Raw genomic sequence first — 17,714 nt, 5'->3', positions numbered from 1 at the left:
AAAATCTTCCCTATAGCAAACCAAGAAAACAGACAAAAAGAGCAGAAAAAAATCAAGAAAAGACCAAAAAAATAAAATAAAGAAAAAGCAAATCAACATGCTGCTGTGTTGCCTAATATTTTCTATATATATTTTAGTAGTACCTTTTTTTACTTGCTGCAAAATGTATAAATATGCATGACTGCAAAAATCTGAACTGAAAACTCATGCTATAGTTTTGCTGTCACCTATACTCCCTTTTCCAGGCCTCTTGCCTAATCTCAATAACAAAGACGAGATCAGGGTGTAGACCGTTTCCACTGGTGTGTAGTAGAGAGCTTTGAGCTTGTCAGTTATTTACTAAACTTGCCCCACATTGCAGTGAATGAACGTCTTCCCTTAGATCTAGCTAGTTTATAAAGGTAAAATTAGTGTTTTGCAGAAATATAATCATATCTTCATGTCTTGAATGTTTCAAACCTTGCAGCATTAGCAGTAAAGACTTGTACACAAGCATGACCTGGCATGTCAAACTTACTCTCCCACGGTCTCCTCCCTCTTTCGCTCTGTTTATAAAGCCCCACAGTCGTCCGCTGCTCTTGTGTTTGTCTTGAAAGGAATCATGTGGGCGACTCTCATGAAGTTAGACCTGGCCTCTGTTGGCCTGGCTCTGTTTCTGGGCTTGATCATTCTGGTTCTGTTTGAGACCATCAGGATTAATTCCTACAGAGGTCGAACTCCTCCTGGTCCCAGACCTCTGCCCTTTGTGGGTACTATGCCACATTTTTTGAAGAACCCAATGGAGTTTCTGAGATCAGTGAGTCTTTACTTTCAGCTTATAGTAATAGAGGCTTTGTTTTTGTGCAATTGTGTCTTATGTTCTGCTTGTGCTAAGTGAGATGATGTCTAAACCACTTTAGTTGTGTTGAAGTGCTGTGAAATCTTCTCCGAGTAGATGCCTCAGTATGGAGAGATGACCACTTTGTATCTCGGGAGGAAGCCAGCGATAATGCTCAATACAATCCAGGTCACGAAGGAAGCCCTGGTTCAAAATGGATCCTCTTTTTCAGGAAGGCCACCTGTACCACTTCTAAACTGGATCAGTAATGGATATGGTCAGTAAAATGTATTAATTTGAAGATGTTGGTGTTGTAGTGTACTAATACAGTGCATCCAGTTTTTTCCACATTTTTTTGTGTTACAGCCTTATTCCAAAATCGATTAATTCATTATTTTTTTCCTCAATTCTACAAACAATACCCCATAATGACAATGTGAAAGAAGTTTGTTTAAAATCTTTGCAAATTTATAAAAAAATAAATTAAATAAAAATCACATGTACATAAGTATTCACAGCCTTTGCTCGATACTTTGTTGAAGCACCTTTGGCACCAATTACAGCCTCAAGTCTTGTTGAGTTTGATGCTACAAGCTTGGCACACCTATTTTTGGGCAGATTCTCCCTTTCTTCTTTCTTCTTGAGGACTACTCAAGCTCCATCAGGTTGGATGGGGAGCGTTGGTGCACAGCCATTTTCAGATCTCTCTAGAGATGTTCAAGTCTGGGCTCTGACTGGCCCACTCAAGGACATTCACAGAGTTGTCCCGTAGCCACTCCTTTATCTTGGCTGTGTGCTTAGGGTCATTGTCCTGTTGGAAGATGAACCTTCGCCCCAGTCTGAGGTCCAGAGTGCTTTGGAGCAGGTTTTCATCAAGGATGTCTCTGTACATTGCTGCATTCATCATTCCCTCGATCCTGACTAGTCTTCCAGTTCCTGCCGCTGTAAAACACCCCCACAGCATGATGCTGCCACCACCGCTTCACTGTAGGGATGGGATTGGCCAGGTGATGAGCGGTGCCTGGTTTCCTCCAGACATGACGCTTGCCATTCAGGCCGAAGAGTTCAATCTTTGTTTCAACAGACCAGAGAACTTTGATTCTCGTCGTCTGGGAGTCCTTCAGGTGCCTTTTGGCAAACTCTTCCGGCTTCCGTCTGGCCACTCTAACCTACAGGCCTGATTGATGGAGAGCTGCAGAGATGGTTGTTCTTCTGGAAGGTTCTTCTCCCTCCACAGAGAAACGCTGGAGCTCTGTCAGAATGACCATCAGGTTCTTGGTCACCTCCCTGACTAAGGCCCTTCTCCACCGATTGCTCAGTTTGGCCGGACAGCCAGCTCTAGGAAGAGTCCTGGTGGTTCCAAACTTCATCCATTAATGGATGATGGAGGCCACTGTGCTCATTTGGACCGTCAATGCTGCAGAAATGTTTCTGTACCCTTCCCCAGTTCTGTGCCTCGATACAATCCTGTCTCTGAGGTCTACAGACAATTCCTTGGACTTCATGGCTTGGTTTGTGCTCTGACATTCACTGTTAACTGTGGGACCTTATATAGACAGGTGTGTGCCTTTCCTAATCATGTCCAATCAACTGAATTTACCACAAGTGGACTCCAATCAAGTTGTAGAAACATCTCAAGGATGATCAGTGGAAACAGGAGCACCTGAGCTCAATTTTAAGTGTCATGGCAAAGGCTGTGAATACTTATGTACATGTGTTTTTTGTTGTTGTTTTTTTTTGCAAAGATTTCAAACAAACTTCTTTCACGCTGTCAATATGATGTATTGTAAGAATTTAATACATTTTGGAATAAGGCTGTAACATGACAAAATGTGGAAAAAATGAAGCGCTATGAATACTTTCCAGATGCACTGTACATCCGAATTTTGATGAGTTGGAAAAAGGAATTTATCATATAGTTCTGAATATAAAACGACCCTGATTATAACAACAACAGTTTCTCCCTGTTGTTGAAGTCGCGGGGCAAGCGTTGGGCAAGACATTCTTATTCATTCTTACGCCGCATCGGAGCGGCTGCTTCAAAGAAACCTACAGGCAAATGTGTCAGTACGTAGCCCAAATAAGAAATGAAGGGCCTCGCTGGTGGGTATGTTCAGCTCTTTGGAGATATCCAGTGGTTATGGGCATTTAAAACTTTATAAAGTAAATTATCTAGCTTCCGGCAGACAGTCTTATGTATTTAACTTAAAAAAGTGTAATGCCTCTCACAGTTCAAAATGCTTACACTACGCCTGACGAGCATAACTGGTGTGCGATAATTTACTTTATAAAGTTTTAAATATGGATATTTTTCTTACGCAACCACTTTGCTACCCTTCATAAGGCCTTTATTAACCCCCCAGAGCCATGTGGAGCAGTTATATGATGGCTAAATGCACTTTTATGGACTTCAAAAATGACCCAACAGTCACTGCCATTTTAAAGCTTGGAAGAGACAGGACATTTTTAATATAACTCTGATTGTGTTCGTCTGAAAGAAGAATGTCATATACACCTAGGAAGACTTGAGGGTTGAGTAAATCATGGGCTAATTTTCAGTTTTCGGTGAACTAACCCTTTATGCCCGGGACACACCAAGCGATGTCAAAGAACTAGCGGCGACGAAAGATGGCGTCTTTCTGCCTCTCGGCCAAAAAGCTACGCTTGAACACACCAAAAAGATTAAAGGCGACTGTCAACTAGCATGTGCGTTCTGCGCCAGCATGTGAGTAAATATCGCTCATCAATCGTCATTCAATAAGGGAAACAAAAACTAGAACTGCTGATACACAAACCCTAAACAAAGCAGCGCTTGCTTACCATTTTTAATATAAATCATGCTAGTCATGTTCTTCGTTCCAGTTGGCTCATGTTATTATGAAAATATCTGTGCATTCAAATGCTCAGGTAAGATGACTTGACGACTCGTTGGCTTGGTTTGGATCTGGGCCTCAAGCAATCTACTGCTAGTCTAGATCTGGGACTCTACCCGGCAATGAGGCCATGTTCGACTTGGTAGACTGTCTTGGTCAAGATGTTTGGGGCTGGTAGACCTTTGCATCTGTTTAAGTTGTCTGTCTGTCTGTCTGTCTTTGCTTAACTTTGTCCGAAGGTCTGTTCTCTTTCCATCAGGTATAATAATGGCCACGTTTGGTCACGCCTGGAGGCAGCAGAGACGGTTTGCTCTGCACACGCTCAGGAATTTTGGCCTGGGAAAGAAATCTTTGGAGGAACGCGTGACAGAGGAAAGCAGTTACCTACTCTCTGAAATGCTCAAATCAGAAGGTAATTGAGGATTTTAGTCTGTGAATGTTTTCAGTGTTTTGAGGTGCTGTACTCTGTTATGTCCCACCTTGTCTTTGTTAGAGTTCTAAACAAACTTTACACATGCTATTTTACGCAAGTACGTGGACGTGAGTGCATCATCAATTCAATCATTCAAATGCCATTAAACCAGTTGTTTAGTCAGCAAGCTAGCTAAATTTCAACTTTTAATTCTCTTTAACTATTAATGCATTCCTTGCCAAAAACTAACACATGGTTTTCTTTGTTGAAGGCAAGCCTTTCGACCCACAACATGCAATATACAATGCTGTTTCCAACATTATATGTTCCATCGTCCTGGGGGAACGGTTCGACTATGATAACAAGAACTTTGCATACCTTCTGGAAATCCTGAAGGAGAACGTCAATCACATAGGTTCACTTGTAGGGCAGGTATGAACAAGTGTTAAAAACGTTATTAGCTAAACACTGTCCTAGTATCCAACTGGATCTCACTCTACTGTCTGCATTCCCATAAGTTTTCGACACAATGCATTGTTACTCTTTGGAGAACGCCTAATTCTGTAGCCCCGCCCACCGAACTTGTGCAAAGCCTGGTTGTGGAAGAACACAGTCGCTGCATAAGCTTCCTTCAGATTCCAATATTAGGAATATGGTTTAACTTTATTTTTAATGAAGTTCCAGCTCAAGTGGGTAAAACGTTGAGCGTTTTTTCGATTCATTTCACCGCAGATTCTTTTGTAAACAAGACAGGTAGAGACTGGATTTGCAGACAGAATTAGATTAAAAAAACGATGGGGTGCCTTCTATATTGGATCTAACAGGAATGACACAACACACTTATGTGAGTAAAAAAATGTTTATGTGTTAGTATTGCATTGTTACAGATCGTTTGATATCTACTGATTATGTGTACGTGCCTAACTAAACATAATTAGCGATAGCTTACCTCTGTGTCACAGGCTGGAGTATCCTTTGTATTTGAGGTGTTGTTGGTTCATTGTCCTGCGATTCTGGATCAGACTCTGGGTCGAACATGTATGGGCAAATCATTCCAGTTGGCATTTTTCCACATTGAAAGTTTTCAAAACTATTCCCCACTTTTACTGACGGGGGAGTCGGAACTCATTATAATATGCAAAACTGTTATCCAATCATAGCAGTGGCCGTTTACTTCCAAGTCTTGAATGCGGCACGCCCATAAAAACAGAGCGTTTCAGGAGCTAGGCTCAAAACCAGGGTAGAAAATAGCCTATTACTTATTCATTATGATGTTTTTCAATGTAAAAACCATGTGAATGTCATAAGTTGACCTCAGAAAACAGTATAAAAAAGCCAGTTCATCACCCCTTTAATGCTCATGAAATAGTTACTCAAAAGAAGTACCTATTCTGGGACTATGTGATTTAGGACGCAGGTGTTTTAGAGCAGGTTAAAATGAAAATTTTGCTGTTGATGCTGCATAGTTATCTGTAGCCTTTTTCTTTTCCAGGTGTTCAACTTACTTCCCATCATCAAACATTTCCCAGGGCCACACCAGAAAATCTATCAGAACGGTGATGAGGTGAAGAATTTCTTAAGGGAAGCAATCAAAGCACACCGAGAAACTTTGGATCCAGACAGTCCACGGGACTACATTGATGCCTACCTGCTGGAGATTGAGAAAGTGAGATCACGACCAACCGTTCTAGAAGCTTTTTAATCCACTCTTTGATGGTAGTTACTATTTGGAAAGGTGGCAGCGATTTTGCCAAGTAAAACATGTTCTTGAATGAACATCTTGTGTTATGAACTACCCCTAAAATGTTCTTCAGACCCCCAGTTCCATTTCTAACTCTTATAGGAAATTTGTTTTAAGACCAACAATATCCTACAAGGTGAAATCACGGTAGGCTGCTAGATAACTAGACATGCATGGATCAATTGAAATGCTTTCTGTTTTCCTTGGGGCAGCAAAAGTCCAACGAGGACTCCACGTTTCACGAGGATAACATGATTATGTCAGCTGCTGATTTGTTCCTGGCTGGAACCGACACCACATCAACCACCATCAGATGGGGGCTCATCTACTTGGCACAATACCCAGATGTACAAGGTACTTAGGCTTAAACGGCTTGCTCAACCAAAAAATTAAGTTATGTCATTTACTCCCCCTCATGTTGTTCCAACCCTGAGTTTCTTTATTCTGTTGAACACAAACAAAGATATTTTGAAGAATGTTGGTAACCAGACATTTGACGGTAGCCATTGGCTTTCATAGTATTTTTTCCTACAATGGAAGTCAATGGCTACGTCAACTGTTTGACTACCAACATTCTTCAAAATATCATCTTTTGTGTTCAACAAAAGAAAGAAACTTATACAGGTTTGGAACAACTTGAGGGTGAGGAAATGATGACAGAATTTTAATTTCGGGGGGAACTATCCATTTAACATTGCGTGAATGCATGAATTGATAAATGTATGCGTGCTCTCTAATTCGCTTTGGATCTGCCTAGTTCGTAAATGTAGATATAAAGGTGATAAGTATAGTTTGCATGCATTTTGAGGGTTGGTTTACCTAAAAGTGAGAATTCTGTCTTCTATCAAAGTCAGTTGCTTTTGTTTGAGGAACAGACCTAATTTGAGTCATTATTCCCAGAAAATCCCCTCCTCCACAGCTCTCGAATCTCATTTGTACTTTCGCATATTCAAACATGGCTTGGCATGTCACGATTGGTTTTGAGATGCACAAAAACCAGAACCATTTGGTCTTGTTGTCAAACCTTCTTGCATATGCAAGACAATATTATGTACAAAAATGTATTTTATTGCAAGAGCTGTTGGTTTTTTTGTTCTGCACTGTAATATTGCCTTTTTATATTGTGTCAAAGTTGTAACATGCATTTTTTGTGCTTTTAGTAGCCAAATGGAAATAGTATTGCATAATTTGTAAAGGCAACTAGGTTTATACAGATTTTTATTGTATCACACTAGGGATGCTCAAAGCGATTAATTTTCCCGACCGACAACCGCTGCTCATTATCCGATTATTAACCGTTAACTGATTAGATTATAATATTGAATTGGCATTAAATAAATATACAATTGAAGAGTGTCTGTGACCTGTTAAAAAGACACTTTTTTCCACGGGTTTATTTTACTGTGCAAACCGCAGCATACAGAACAGATCAAAACAACATCAGAACCTGGATTCACATTATCAAACGTTCACACACCTGCAGCGTTTCTGACAACAGAGAAAAACAGAATAAAACTTTTTAAAAATGCATAAAATAAATAGGCTGACACTAAATATTTTTCACTTAAATAATTAACAAATTAAGATGACAAAACGAAAACACTGAATCCATTTGAAGAACCGGAATAGTTTTTTTCCCGTCAATCTAAGTTTTTTTTAATCATATAAAAATAGCAAGCCTACCTCAATCCACACCTTTACTGGTTTTACATTTTTTTTTAAAGTAGTATGTCTAAGGGGTGCAGGGGCGCGGGAAGTGGGGGTGCCTGGGGTGCTGCAATGGATTTCAAAGGATTGCAAATGCAATGCATATTTTTGTTCATTTTATTTGTTTTTATTTGTAATTTATTTGTAATAAACATTTTAAGTGGCCCATTAAAAAATATTATTTATTTGTTGAATTATGTTTTTAAAACAATTACATTCATTTATGAAGCTCATTCCGCTCAGCACCGCACGCTCAACCCAGAACTCAATTTGTGACATGCTGGATAAAATATAGGTCTATCTGTAATAAATAGTTAGAGCTGCCCCTGACTAAAGTTTTTTTTCTTTTCTAGTTGTTCATTTAAGCCGTTGTTCACGCTGCCTCCATGTCATTGTCTGTTATAGGCTATACTATTTGCTTATTATTTATTAAAGGTCCTGTTCTTCGTGATCCCATTTTTCAAACTTTAGTTAGTGTGTAATGTTGCTGTTAGAGTATAAATAACACCTGTAAAATTATAAAGCTCAAAGTTCAATGCCAAGCGAGATATTTTATTTAACAGAAATTCCCTTTCAAAGCCTACAGCGAACGGCCGGTCTGGACTACATCCCTGTACTCCCTGCTTTAATGACGTCAGTAGAACAGTTTGTTGACTAACCTCCGCCCACAAGAATACGCAAAAAAGGGGGCGTGGTCTTGTTGCTCCCTCGTGGAGAAGAGGAAGTGTTGCGTTCGTAGAGTGTGTTTGTCGCCATGTCGTCGAGACGCTGTTATTTTCATCCCGAAGTCAAATCACCTTTGTTTGGCCTTCAGGGGCTGTACTTTGAGCGCATACATCTCCCCGTTATGGTAAGAGGCGTGACCTTTCCGGGCAACGTGTGTAAGCTGCTGTCGAATCACACCACGGGAACCGCTGGCACAATCAGAACTCGTTACGTATTTCTGAAGGAGGGACTTCATAGAACAAGGAAATCCTCAAGCTAATTTTAGGACAGTGAAAACAGCGGTATACAGATAAGTAAATTGTGTGAAAAATACTGTTTTTTTTTACACGCGAAACATGAACACGTTATATTGCACACAATCAAAGTTTAAAAAAAAACAGGAAAAACGGGACCTTTAAATCCGGGCAATTTGGTTGATTAAACATAGATTAAAATTAAGATACAATTTATACAAAATGAAATTCACTTTAAAGAAAGGCTTTCAACAAAACAAAACATATTGAAGTGTTATTGAACTTATTGAAGACCCCCGTTTTCTGACATTATGCATCTTATGTGTCCTGTTCACTTTTCAACGTAAATGAAATTAAAAAATAACATTATAATATTTAAGCTGAAACTAATTACGTGTTTTAATGGCTACAAGCATAGTAGGCTACAGTACTGAGAAATGTCATGTCGGAGAGGGATTTGAGCGCACGTCATTTTACCGGTGAGCAGTAAATGAGTGAAGCTCCGCTTTGCTTTGCTGACATGCTCTGGTAAGGTAGGCAGGTTTTTTGTGTTAATTTTTATTTCCTGTCGCTGTGCAAGCTCGTTTATTGTATATGACTGTGTAAACCTTTTATTTAAAGGTTTAATGTAGGCCACAGTCCATTTCATTACGATTGCAAGAAGAATCAACATTGGGAAAATTGTGATATGCAGTCAAATGCAGTCCCGGTGTATGTAGGCTGTTAAAACGAGTGTTCTCACTGATATATTTGTTGTTCTTTCGTGTTTAATAGACTCGATATTGTTTCTTATAAAAATGTGGTGACCATGCAGCAAAAAAAAAAAAACACCTTTTAAACCGTTTAACTGATAGTATTAATCGGTCAAAATTCATACTATCGGTTAACGGTTAAACGGTCAATATGAGCATCCCTATATCACACAGGTGCTACATCCCAAACACACCATTGTTTGAGTTGGAGTAGGTTTTGAAAGCGACACAACAGTGTTTCAGGAGGTCAGCCTTCCAGTGGCTTGCTTTTTGTATTTTCACATTGGGAAACATACACACATGAACTTTAATTTCGTTACAGAACGATGTCATGAGGAGATTGTTCGGGTGCTGGGTTACGACCGCTCTCCCAGCATGGATGACCGTGACAAACTACCATACACGAACGCAACTGTTCATGAGTTTCAGCGCTTTGGCAATATTGTACCCACTAACTTGATGCATGAAACAACTCAGCCCATAAAACTACGAGGATACGACATTCCCAAGGTAATGAATGGAGCCTGGATGTGTTGTTTTTCCTGATTGAAATTGTTCAACTAACAAACATCGTCTTTCTAGGGCACTGAGATACTGACTAACTTAACAGCAATTTTAAGTGATAAGGAGCACTGGAAGTATCCAGACACTTTTAACCCAGAGAATTTCTTAGACGATAATGGACAATTCTTCAAACCAGAGTCTTTCCTCCCTTTCTCCTTGGGTGAGTCACCTGTGACAACGACATCAGTAGACCAAGAGCAAACCCAACTAGATTTGAAACCGACTATGTTTTATCTCCATTTATCAGGTCCGAGGGTGTGTCCCGGTGAGACCCTGGCTAAGATGGAGCTCTTCCTCTTCATCACTTCTCTCTTGCAGCGCATTCGTTTCTCCTGGCCACCTGGTGTGCAGTGGCCGGACATGAATGGGATTTTCAGTTTGGTCCGCTCTCCTGATGCATACAACATCATATGCCAGAGCAGAGCTTCCTAAGGATTGACCATCAGTAACCTTTCCAACATTAAAGTGCCCCTATCATGCGATTTAAAGGCTCATGATTTAGTTTTGGAGGTCTCCTACAACAGATTTAAATGCACCAAAGGTCAAAACACGCTTTATTTTTCTCATAATATACTTTGCACATCACCACAGTGTTCAATGATTCTCAAACGACTCGATGGATGAATCAGTCTCTCTAAATCCCTCCTTTCCGAGAGCTACTCTGCTCTGATTGGTCAGATGGCCCAGTCTGTTGTGATTGGTCTAATCTGCTTTGATTGGTCAGATGGCCCAGTCTGTTGTGATTGGTCTACCGCGTACAGCGCATATCTGAAACAAACGTACATTACCATAACTGATCTTCAGCTCCGTCCGGAGGCTTCCTAAAGCTCAGCGATTGTACACACTGTAAAGACAGTAACAATGACGTCGGTTTAACATCAATCCCAGCGCGAGTCCGAATCGATGATGAAACAATGGAAGAACTAGTTATTCCACCCGAACCTTGAGCAATTCAAATTTCATTTTGAGGTACATTATGAGATGTTGCAGCTGTAATTCCCCACCATCAGCATTAATAAGTGTGTCCATCAACAAACCCATGTGTGTATTTCTGATTTATTGCGGAGCTCATTTGGAAACTGTTTCAGTAACAGCGCATACGTTAGCCGAGCACTAACGTGATTGACTGATGTAACATTTAAAGTTTGCAAAAACAAATCTTTCTCCATCCTTTATCTTTACTCAAAGTAGTAAGAATGACAGACGATCTGCATTAATAGACACAGTTTTAGGTAATAGTCACCACAGCTGTTGAGCAGAAGTATTTCAGTAAGAGCGTAATAACGTGAGTTAGCTGGTTAGCCGGAAACTTACACAATATAAAACACAAAACTATGTATTTTGAACACCTGGTAGAAAATATACACATTGATAATTATTCATATTTACAGGTTGTGATTCTGAGGAGCAAGCTGGTCCAAATAATCTGGTTCTGACCCATCTTTCAAGAGCAAGTGTTTTGCGAATCCCACGTTGAACCACGTCGTCAGTAAAATGACGTGTTTAAGGGCGGGTCAAGTTGTTTGCGGACAGGCGTACAACATAGGCGTGCATTATGCAATTATGATTTCTAGTGACATAGAACCGTAACACAGAAGTGTCTTTCTTTGGGGAGACAACTTTATTTACTGTGCACTTTTGACTTTATGACTTTGCAGAACGTTTACATGCACAAATAGCTACATTACACACTGAATGAACGAGAATATTTTTAAAAAAACATAATAGGGGCACTTTAAGGGAGTTTCTAAAGCTTCCGTAGCTGGTTTAGATAGCGTTGAAACTTTATGTTAATATTATTAGCTAAGGAATTATATTCTGGTTTAATAGTTATGGTTTTGAAAAAGGATGCTGTAATATTTGCTGTAAAGTGTTTACCCTGGTATCACAATAAATGACTGCAGTGCTGTAATACCACTGTAAAGCTTAATTTCTCTCATGATGTCATTTCTCATGTGACAGCTTGTATTACTACAGACAAGCCTGTACAGGTCAAAACTAGATGTATGGCTATTCATGTGAAGCTGTAAACACACCCTGTTAATGTGCATGTGTGAAATTGCAGAACTGTTTGAGTTAAAGGACTAGTTTACTTCAGAATGAACATTTCAATGGCGCTTCAAAGGGCTCGACAAGATCCCAGCCTTATCTAAACGATCTGTCATTTTCTAAAAGAAAATAAAAATATTTGTACTTTTTAACCACAAATGCTCGTCTTGCACCAGCTCTGCGATGTACCACACATTATCACGTTGGAAAGTACCGACCCAGTGTTTACAATTGTGGAGATGGAGGACTTTTCAAAAGGTGTCGTATGTTGAATGACACATTATTTATAAGTCTTTGTGTCAGTTTATTGTTTAAAATGGCCCTTTCATGTGCGTATCCTGGATGTTTAAATCTTTTAAAACCTAAACGATTTCTTCCGATAGGAACAGTTGAGTTTTCACAGATTTCCTCTACACAATCCTGAGCGATTGAAGCTGTGGTAGGGTAGGGCGAAAATCTCATTTTCTCCTCCAACTTCAAATTTGTCTGACTTTGTTGTTTGTAAAGGCTATTTGACTGTCTTTACACATTCGCTTTGTTTACACTGGGTCGGTACGGGAAGTTGTCTATACGGGAAGTTGGTACTGGGTCGGTACGGCAAGTTGGTACTGGGTCGGTATGGGGAGTTGTCGATACGGGAAGTTGTCGGTACGGGAAGTTTGTTCCCGGTTTTTTTTTTGTGTTTTTTTTTATTTTTTATGGACAATCGTTTCACGACCCTTATTCCTCGGCTGGGGTCGTGTAGAGATCTTTGAAGGGACCCCCATCCTAAAATGTATAAGGCACCTTTTATAAACACTTTTTATACACAAAAATATTATAAATCTAAAATTTGTTTGTTACATTATTATATATTTTGTTCTACTCAATGTAGTAATGTATGATTTATTTCTTGTTTATTTTTAATCTGATTTTTATTTATATGAATCATTTTTATTTCATTTATTTTAATCTAATTTAATGTATTTAATAGATTAATAACTAATATATTTTATTTTAATAAAAAATAATTTGAATTAAATGTATTGCTTTAATATAATAATTGATTTACATAAAAATAACAACATTACTAGACTTTTCCACGGACCCCCTGTCACACTCTTGCGGCCTTCTGGGGCCCCCCGGACCCCAATTTGAAAATCCCTGGTTTAATGCATCATGTACATAATGGTACTATATCTATACCCCCCCAAAAAATCTATTCATATGAGTGGAGAAAACACACAAATGCTTTAAAATCAAAGTTTTAATTTAATGCAGATCCATTTTGATACTTCATCAAACCTTTAGTGTAATTTTAGGAGGATGCATGTATTATATAAGTATAGTATTTTATAGAAAATTGTATTATAAATATAAAGATCACAAGTTATTGTGAACATTTCTTCTAAAACATTTGAAGTAGAATGTGAAAGTTAAAATGTGTATTCAAAGTTAAAATCATATAAACATCATACTCTTAAAGTCCCCTGTGGTGAAAATCAAGTTTTTAATGGCGTCTATGTGGTGTTTTTAATATGCGTTAAGACAAACCATGTGCAAATTCATCAGTCAACCCCATTGTTGATTATTTTCTCTTTAAAACTGCAGTGAACCAAAGACAGTCGCTGGTGTTTCTGAGCTTGTGCAAGTGAGTGGGGGCGGGGCTAATTTGCATACTAAATTAAGCTAGGGTGTAGAGTAACATTCAAGCTATTTTAAGGCATGAAGATTTTTTTTATATAGGAAAAAAACATTTAAATGTCATTTTGGTGATCAAAGATGAGTTTTAAGGGATAAAATAATCAACTACAGGGGGACTTTAAGACTATTATTTCCTGATTTGTGCATGACCACCTACAAGAATTAAGTGCTTTTGTGGTCTTCAAAGATGTAAACAGCAATTTCCATAACATATTATTAAAATTGGGGTAAAAAATCCATGTATCCTGATTAGTATCATCTAGGCCAGGTTGGAGAGGTCACAGTTAAGTGGAGGAAAATGTTCATATTTGTAGCGGCTGCTTTGGTCATCTACTACCCCGCCAGAAGTCCAGACATGTCCTATAGTTTAGTGGCCGGCAGGGAGAAGGAACGTCTGGACACCGAAACCACATAGTGTCACCACATCAGGCATGGACTCCAAGAGCTGGCGGACGGAGGCGTAGTTGTTCAGCACCTCTGAGTCGAGGAGGAGCGAGCAGGACCTGCGTGCTTTACTCAAAGTGACGCCTTCAGGATACTGGACCATCAGATCCCGAAGTGCTCTCTTCAGCGTCATCCGGCCAGAGCTTGGTTCTGATTGATGGGTGGATGGATGGGTCAAATAGAAAAACATCTGGTTACTATTGTCCCACATTTAATGTACAGTAAGTTAAACTATAACAAGCACTACAACAGCATAATGGCAATTCTGAAATAATAGAGACTATTTGATGTGTGTTTACATCTGGAAATACTTCCTCTAGGACATTTCCTGTCAGATGTCAAGTTTAGAAAGTGTCTTTAAGATGTTTATGATTTAGAATATATGCAACTTACATCTTAAAGATGTCTATCAGATGTTTGTACACATCGATGCTTTCCAGCTGATGAAGTTAAGACATCTTCAATTGCCTTACAAAAAGGTAACTATTTTGATTCATAAACTACCCTCACAGACTGTAATTCTCTTCGGATTAAAGTATCAGAAGTAGTAAAATGAGCTGTCATTAACTCACGTGTATCGGATGATGCTGGTGCTCCTCTAGCGACCACTGCACTGTACGTCTCGATACCCGACCCTCCGGTCCCGTTCTGTGTCATCTTTAACGAGTGTAATGTGACCAAACCTTCTTAGTTTAGTTATGAAAGCGGAATTCCGTTCATGTGAAGTACTGACCGGTTTGGTATCGCGTCTGAAGTGAATCAATTAGTAAAATATAAACAAAATGATATATCAGCCTACTTGGAACGAAGTTATACACCCGCCTCTCTGGCATTTAAACGTATCGAAACTAACGTAAACACGACTCGTTTGGATACGAATCATTTTACGGAACCGAGTCTTTCGAACGTCAGTGAAGCGATTCTTTTGAATCATCACTATAATGAAGCGATTTAACACCATTTGGATGGTTGTTAAAAGTGGATTTCTCGGTTTATTGATATCACAATGTTTATGGTAAAATTGTGCTATCATTCACACCCTTTGTACACCAGTAGTTGTCAACTGTGAAAATTAAGATGCATTGTTGCCGTTTTACGGTCCTGGCGTTTTGGTAAACCTACGATTCCGTCTGATTTGCGGTTCAATCGATTCATTTCAAAGAACCGAATCAAAAGAACGATTCGCGAGTCTAACCGTGTGCTTTCGTTTTCGCATTTGTTTCCAAGAAAGAAGCGCAGTAATATTATGGGCTTCCTCATTTTCAGACACACGACGCCTTTTATCAACACGGAAATGTATGACAAAAAAACAATCTAATCTAATCTCCTGTATACAAACGTGTAAGAAACGCCATGAGTTCTCATGACAATGATTAAAAACACACTTTTGTTCCTAAATATTTTGGGATAAGTACTTTCTTCCTATGAGGTAAATTTAATTTAACTAAATAAATAAATATAAAAGAAAAGAACACACTTCTTCGCCTTTTATTTTCATCAAAGTGGCAGAAATAGCCAAATTCACCATCATAGTATTCTGCATGTTCTATTTACCTTTTATTCTTTTTTTGAACATCTGCTACGAGTAAAAAGTGGAAGTTATTGCTTGAGGTTGCATCAGATACAGATGTTTGATAAATTGATAAACTGATTGGACTATTCATCAACCAGTATTAGCCTACATGATATTTATTACCAAAGTATTTCTAGTGTACTTTTTAGAAATATATTAAAAGTACGCTTGTGTTTAGCATATTTCTTAAAAGTATAATTAAGTAGCCTATATTACCAAAGTACTGCTATACTTTTTAGAAATATATTAAAATGCAATTCAATATATTTTTAATGCACTTCAAATAAGCATGTTGGGAATTCAAATGTATTATAAGCATATATACTTGAATTTCAAGTATATTTTTAATATATTTAGTACGACTTTTTCAGCTGGGTTCTTCATTCACCAATTTGCAACACAGACCGCCTTGCTAAAACACATGTGGGAAATGCAGAATGAATAAAAAATAAAAAAGGACTTGAATAAGCCCATTAATGGCAAAAAAAGCCCATTAATGGCATGTTTGTGTCATTCTCTTAACAAACTTGTATTTCCTCTTTCCATATTGTGAATAATAAATGTGTATTTTAATTTGCTTGTTACACAATGTAGCCACTTATTGTAATAATTATTTGACGTAGTCTACTTTTACACTCAGAATTATTCCTTTTCATCATAAAAACTGCATTTTTTAAATTGTTTGCCTGCTGGAGGTACGCGATTACCGCGTGCAGAGTTAACATTTAAGCTAGCCGGTGAGAGAAAATGGCATTATCAAAGAGTAGCTATAAAGAGGAAAGCGAAAAGAAGAATGGAAAGACAACTGCGTTCATCCTACCTGGTTTTGTGAATGCAAAGCCGGTGTGTCTCATCTGCAACTTATCAGACGCACCACGAGACGAAGCATGGCACCTTTTTTCCCCCCCACGTTATAAGCAAACGTTTCAATGGTTCACTGTTCATTCCACAGACTCTTGGATGTCTTTCAGAACTTTTCACAATTAAAAGCTCTCAATTCATCCCAAAATAAACACATTGCTGCAAAAACATTCTCATACTTTTTTGAAGACAAAATCACTAAAGAGAAGCTGATAACGAGCAACTGTTGATGTTGTAATCTCTCCGGTTCGCACATCCCGCTCCACGCGGTGCGCGAACCCGGGTCTTTCTACATGGGAGTCGGACGCTCTAACAAGGAGGCTAAAGGCCCGGGTATACTTCACTTACCGCGCCCGGACGCGTCACGCGCGCAGCCCCGTCCGCGCGTCTTTTAAAGTATACTACACAACGGATGCGCGCGGAGGATCGCGTTCGACACATGCGCAGTAAAAAAGTGTCTATGCTCTACCAGACATCGGAGGGCAGCACTGAGTCCTGTCATCAAAGGGACATTTGCTGGGCATGATCGGAGAAGAACTGTAGTGGATCCACCATTGCAACATAGTTTGGAAGAAACACTGAAGAATCAAAAATTCTCTCTTTTTTTTCAAGTGTGTTGTTTTTAAACCGGTCTTTGCACACTCTTCTTCGACGGCTGAACACTGTGCTCAATACTGTGTGTATTGCCACCTAGTGGACTCTTCTGTACTGCTGGCGCATGCGCTGTTGCACGCGGACCGTCCGCGCGGTCTCAAAATTTGGGCTGCGCGCGGACGGGGTGTGCGGCCGGCCGCGAGCCCTCCGAATGACAAAAATTACGTCATGCGGGCGGTGCACGAACGCGGACGGCCGAAGTATACCCGGGCCTTAAATGCTGCGACCTCTAGCGTTAGTCTCTGTTGGATTAGTGAGATTTACCTGTCACTAGCTGGCCTCCGTTACAGTATCATGACCAAGCGGCAACCTCCCGCAGTTTCTCTTGAAGCATACGGAAGTGCCTCAAACTGCAATTCATCGACTGGCCGCTAGGGACAGGATCCAGAAGGGAGCAGAATCTCATTGAGCCCCATGTTAAAATGGCCAACTTTAGAGCAGAATAAAACATGTTTAGAGCCTGGTACAAATTGTGCTTTTGGTCTATACGGCTCATTTTGCCCTTCATGACAACTGTGAGGGGGGTGAATTTTTTTATAACTCATTTGTTTACATTATATAAAGCCTTAAAATTCTGCATAATTAAGGGCGTGGCCACTTCGAGTGACAGGTGGATAGCCATTTA

The 17,714-nt window shown here is 39.4% G+C and overlaps 1 protein-coding gene across 1 annotated transcript; it reads left to right on the top strand.

Annotated features, from left to right (window-relative positions):
* Positions 1-553: 553 nt before the first annotated feature.
* On the top strand, positions 554-12,030 carry LOC307117758 (cytochrome P450 2B4-like). Its single transcript, XM_079802816.1, has 9 exons — positions 554-796; positions 935-1,094; positions 3,950-4,102; positions 4,374-4,534; positions 5,595-5,768; positions 6,056-6,197; positions 9,584-9,771; positions 9,844-9,985; positions 10,073-12,030. Exons 1-9 carry the CDS (start codon positions 602-604, stop codon positions 10,255-10,257), a joined length of 1,500 nt encoding a protein of 499 aa, XP_079658942.1. The 5' UTR covers positions 554-601; the 3' UTR covers positions 10,258-12,030.
* The last annotated feature ends 5,684 nt before the right edge of the window (positions 12,031-17,714 follow it).

This window comes from Gobio gobio (genome assembly GCF_949357685.1).
Source record: "Gobio gobio genome assembly, chromosome: 21".
Taxonomy (NCBI): Eukaryota; Metazoa; Chordata; class Actinopteri; order Cypriniformes; family Gobionidae; genus Gobio; species Gobio gobio.
This window is presented reverse-complemented; position numbering and strand designations above follow the sequence as displayed.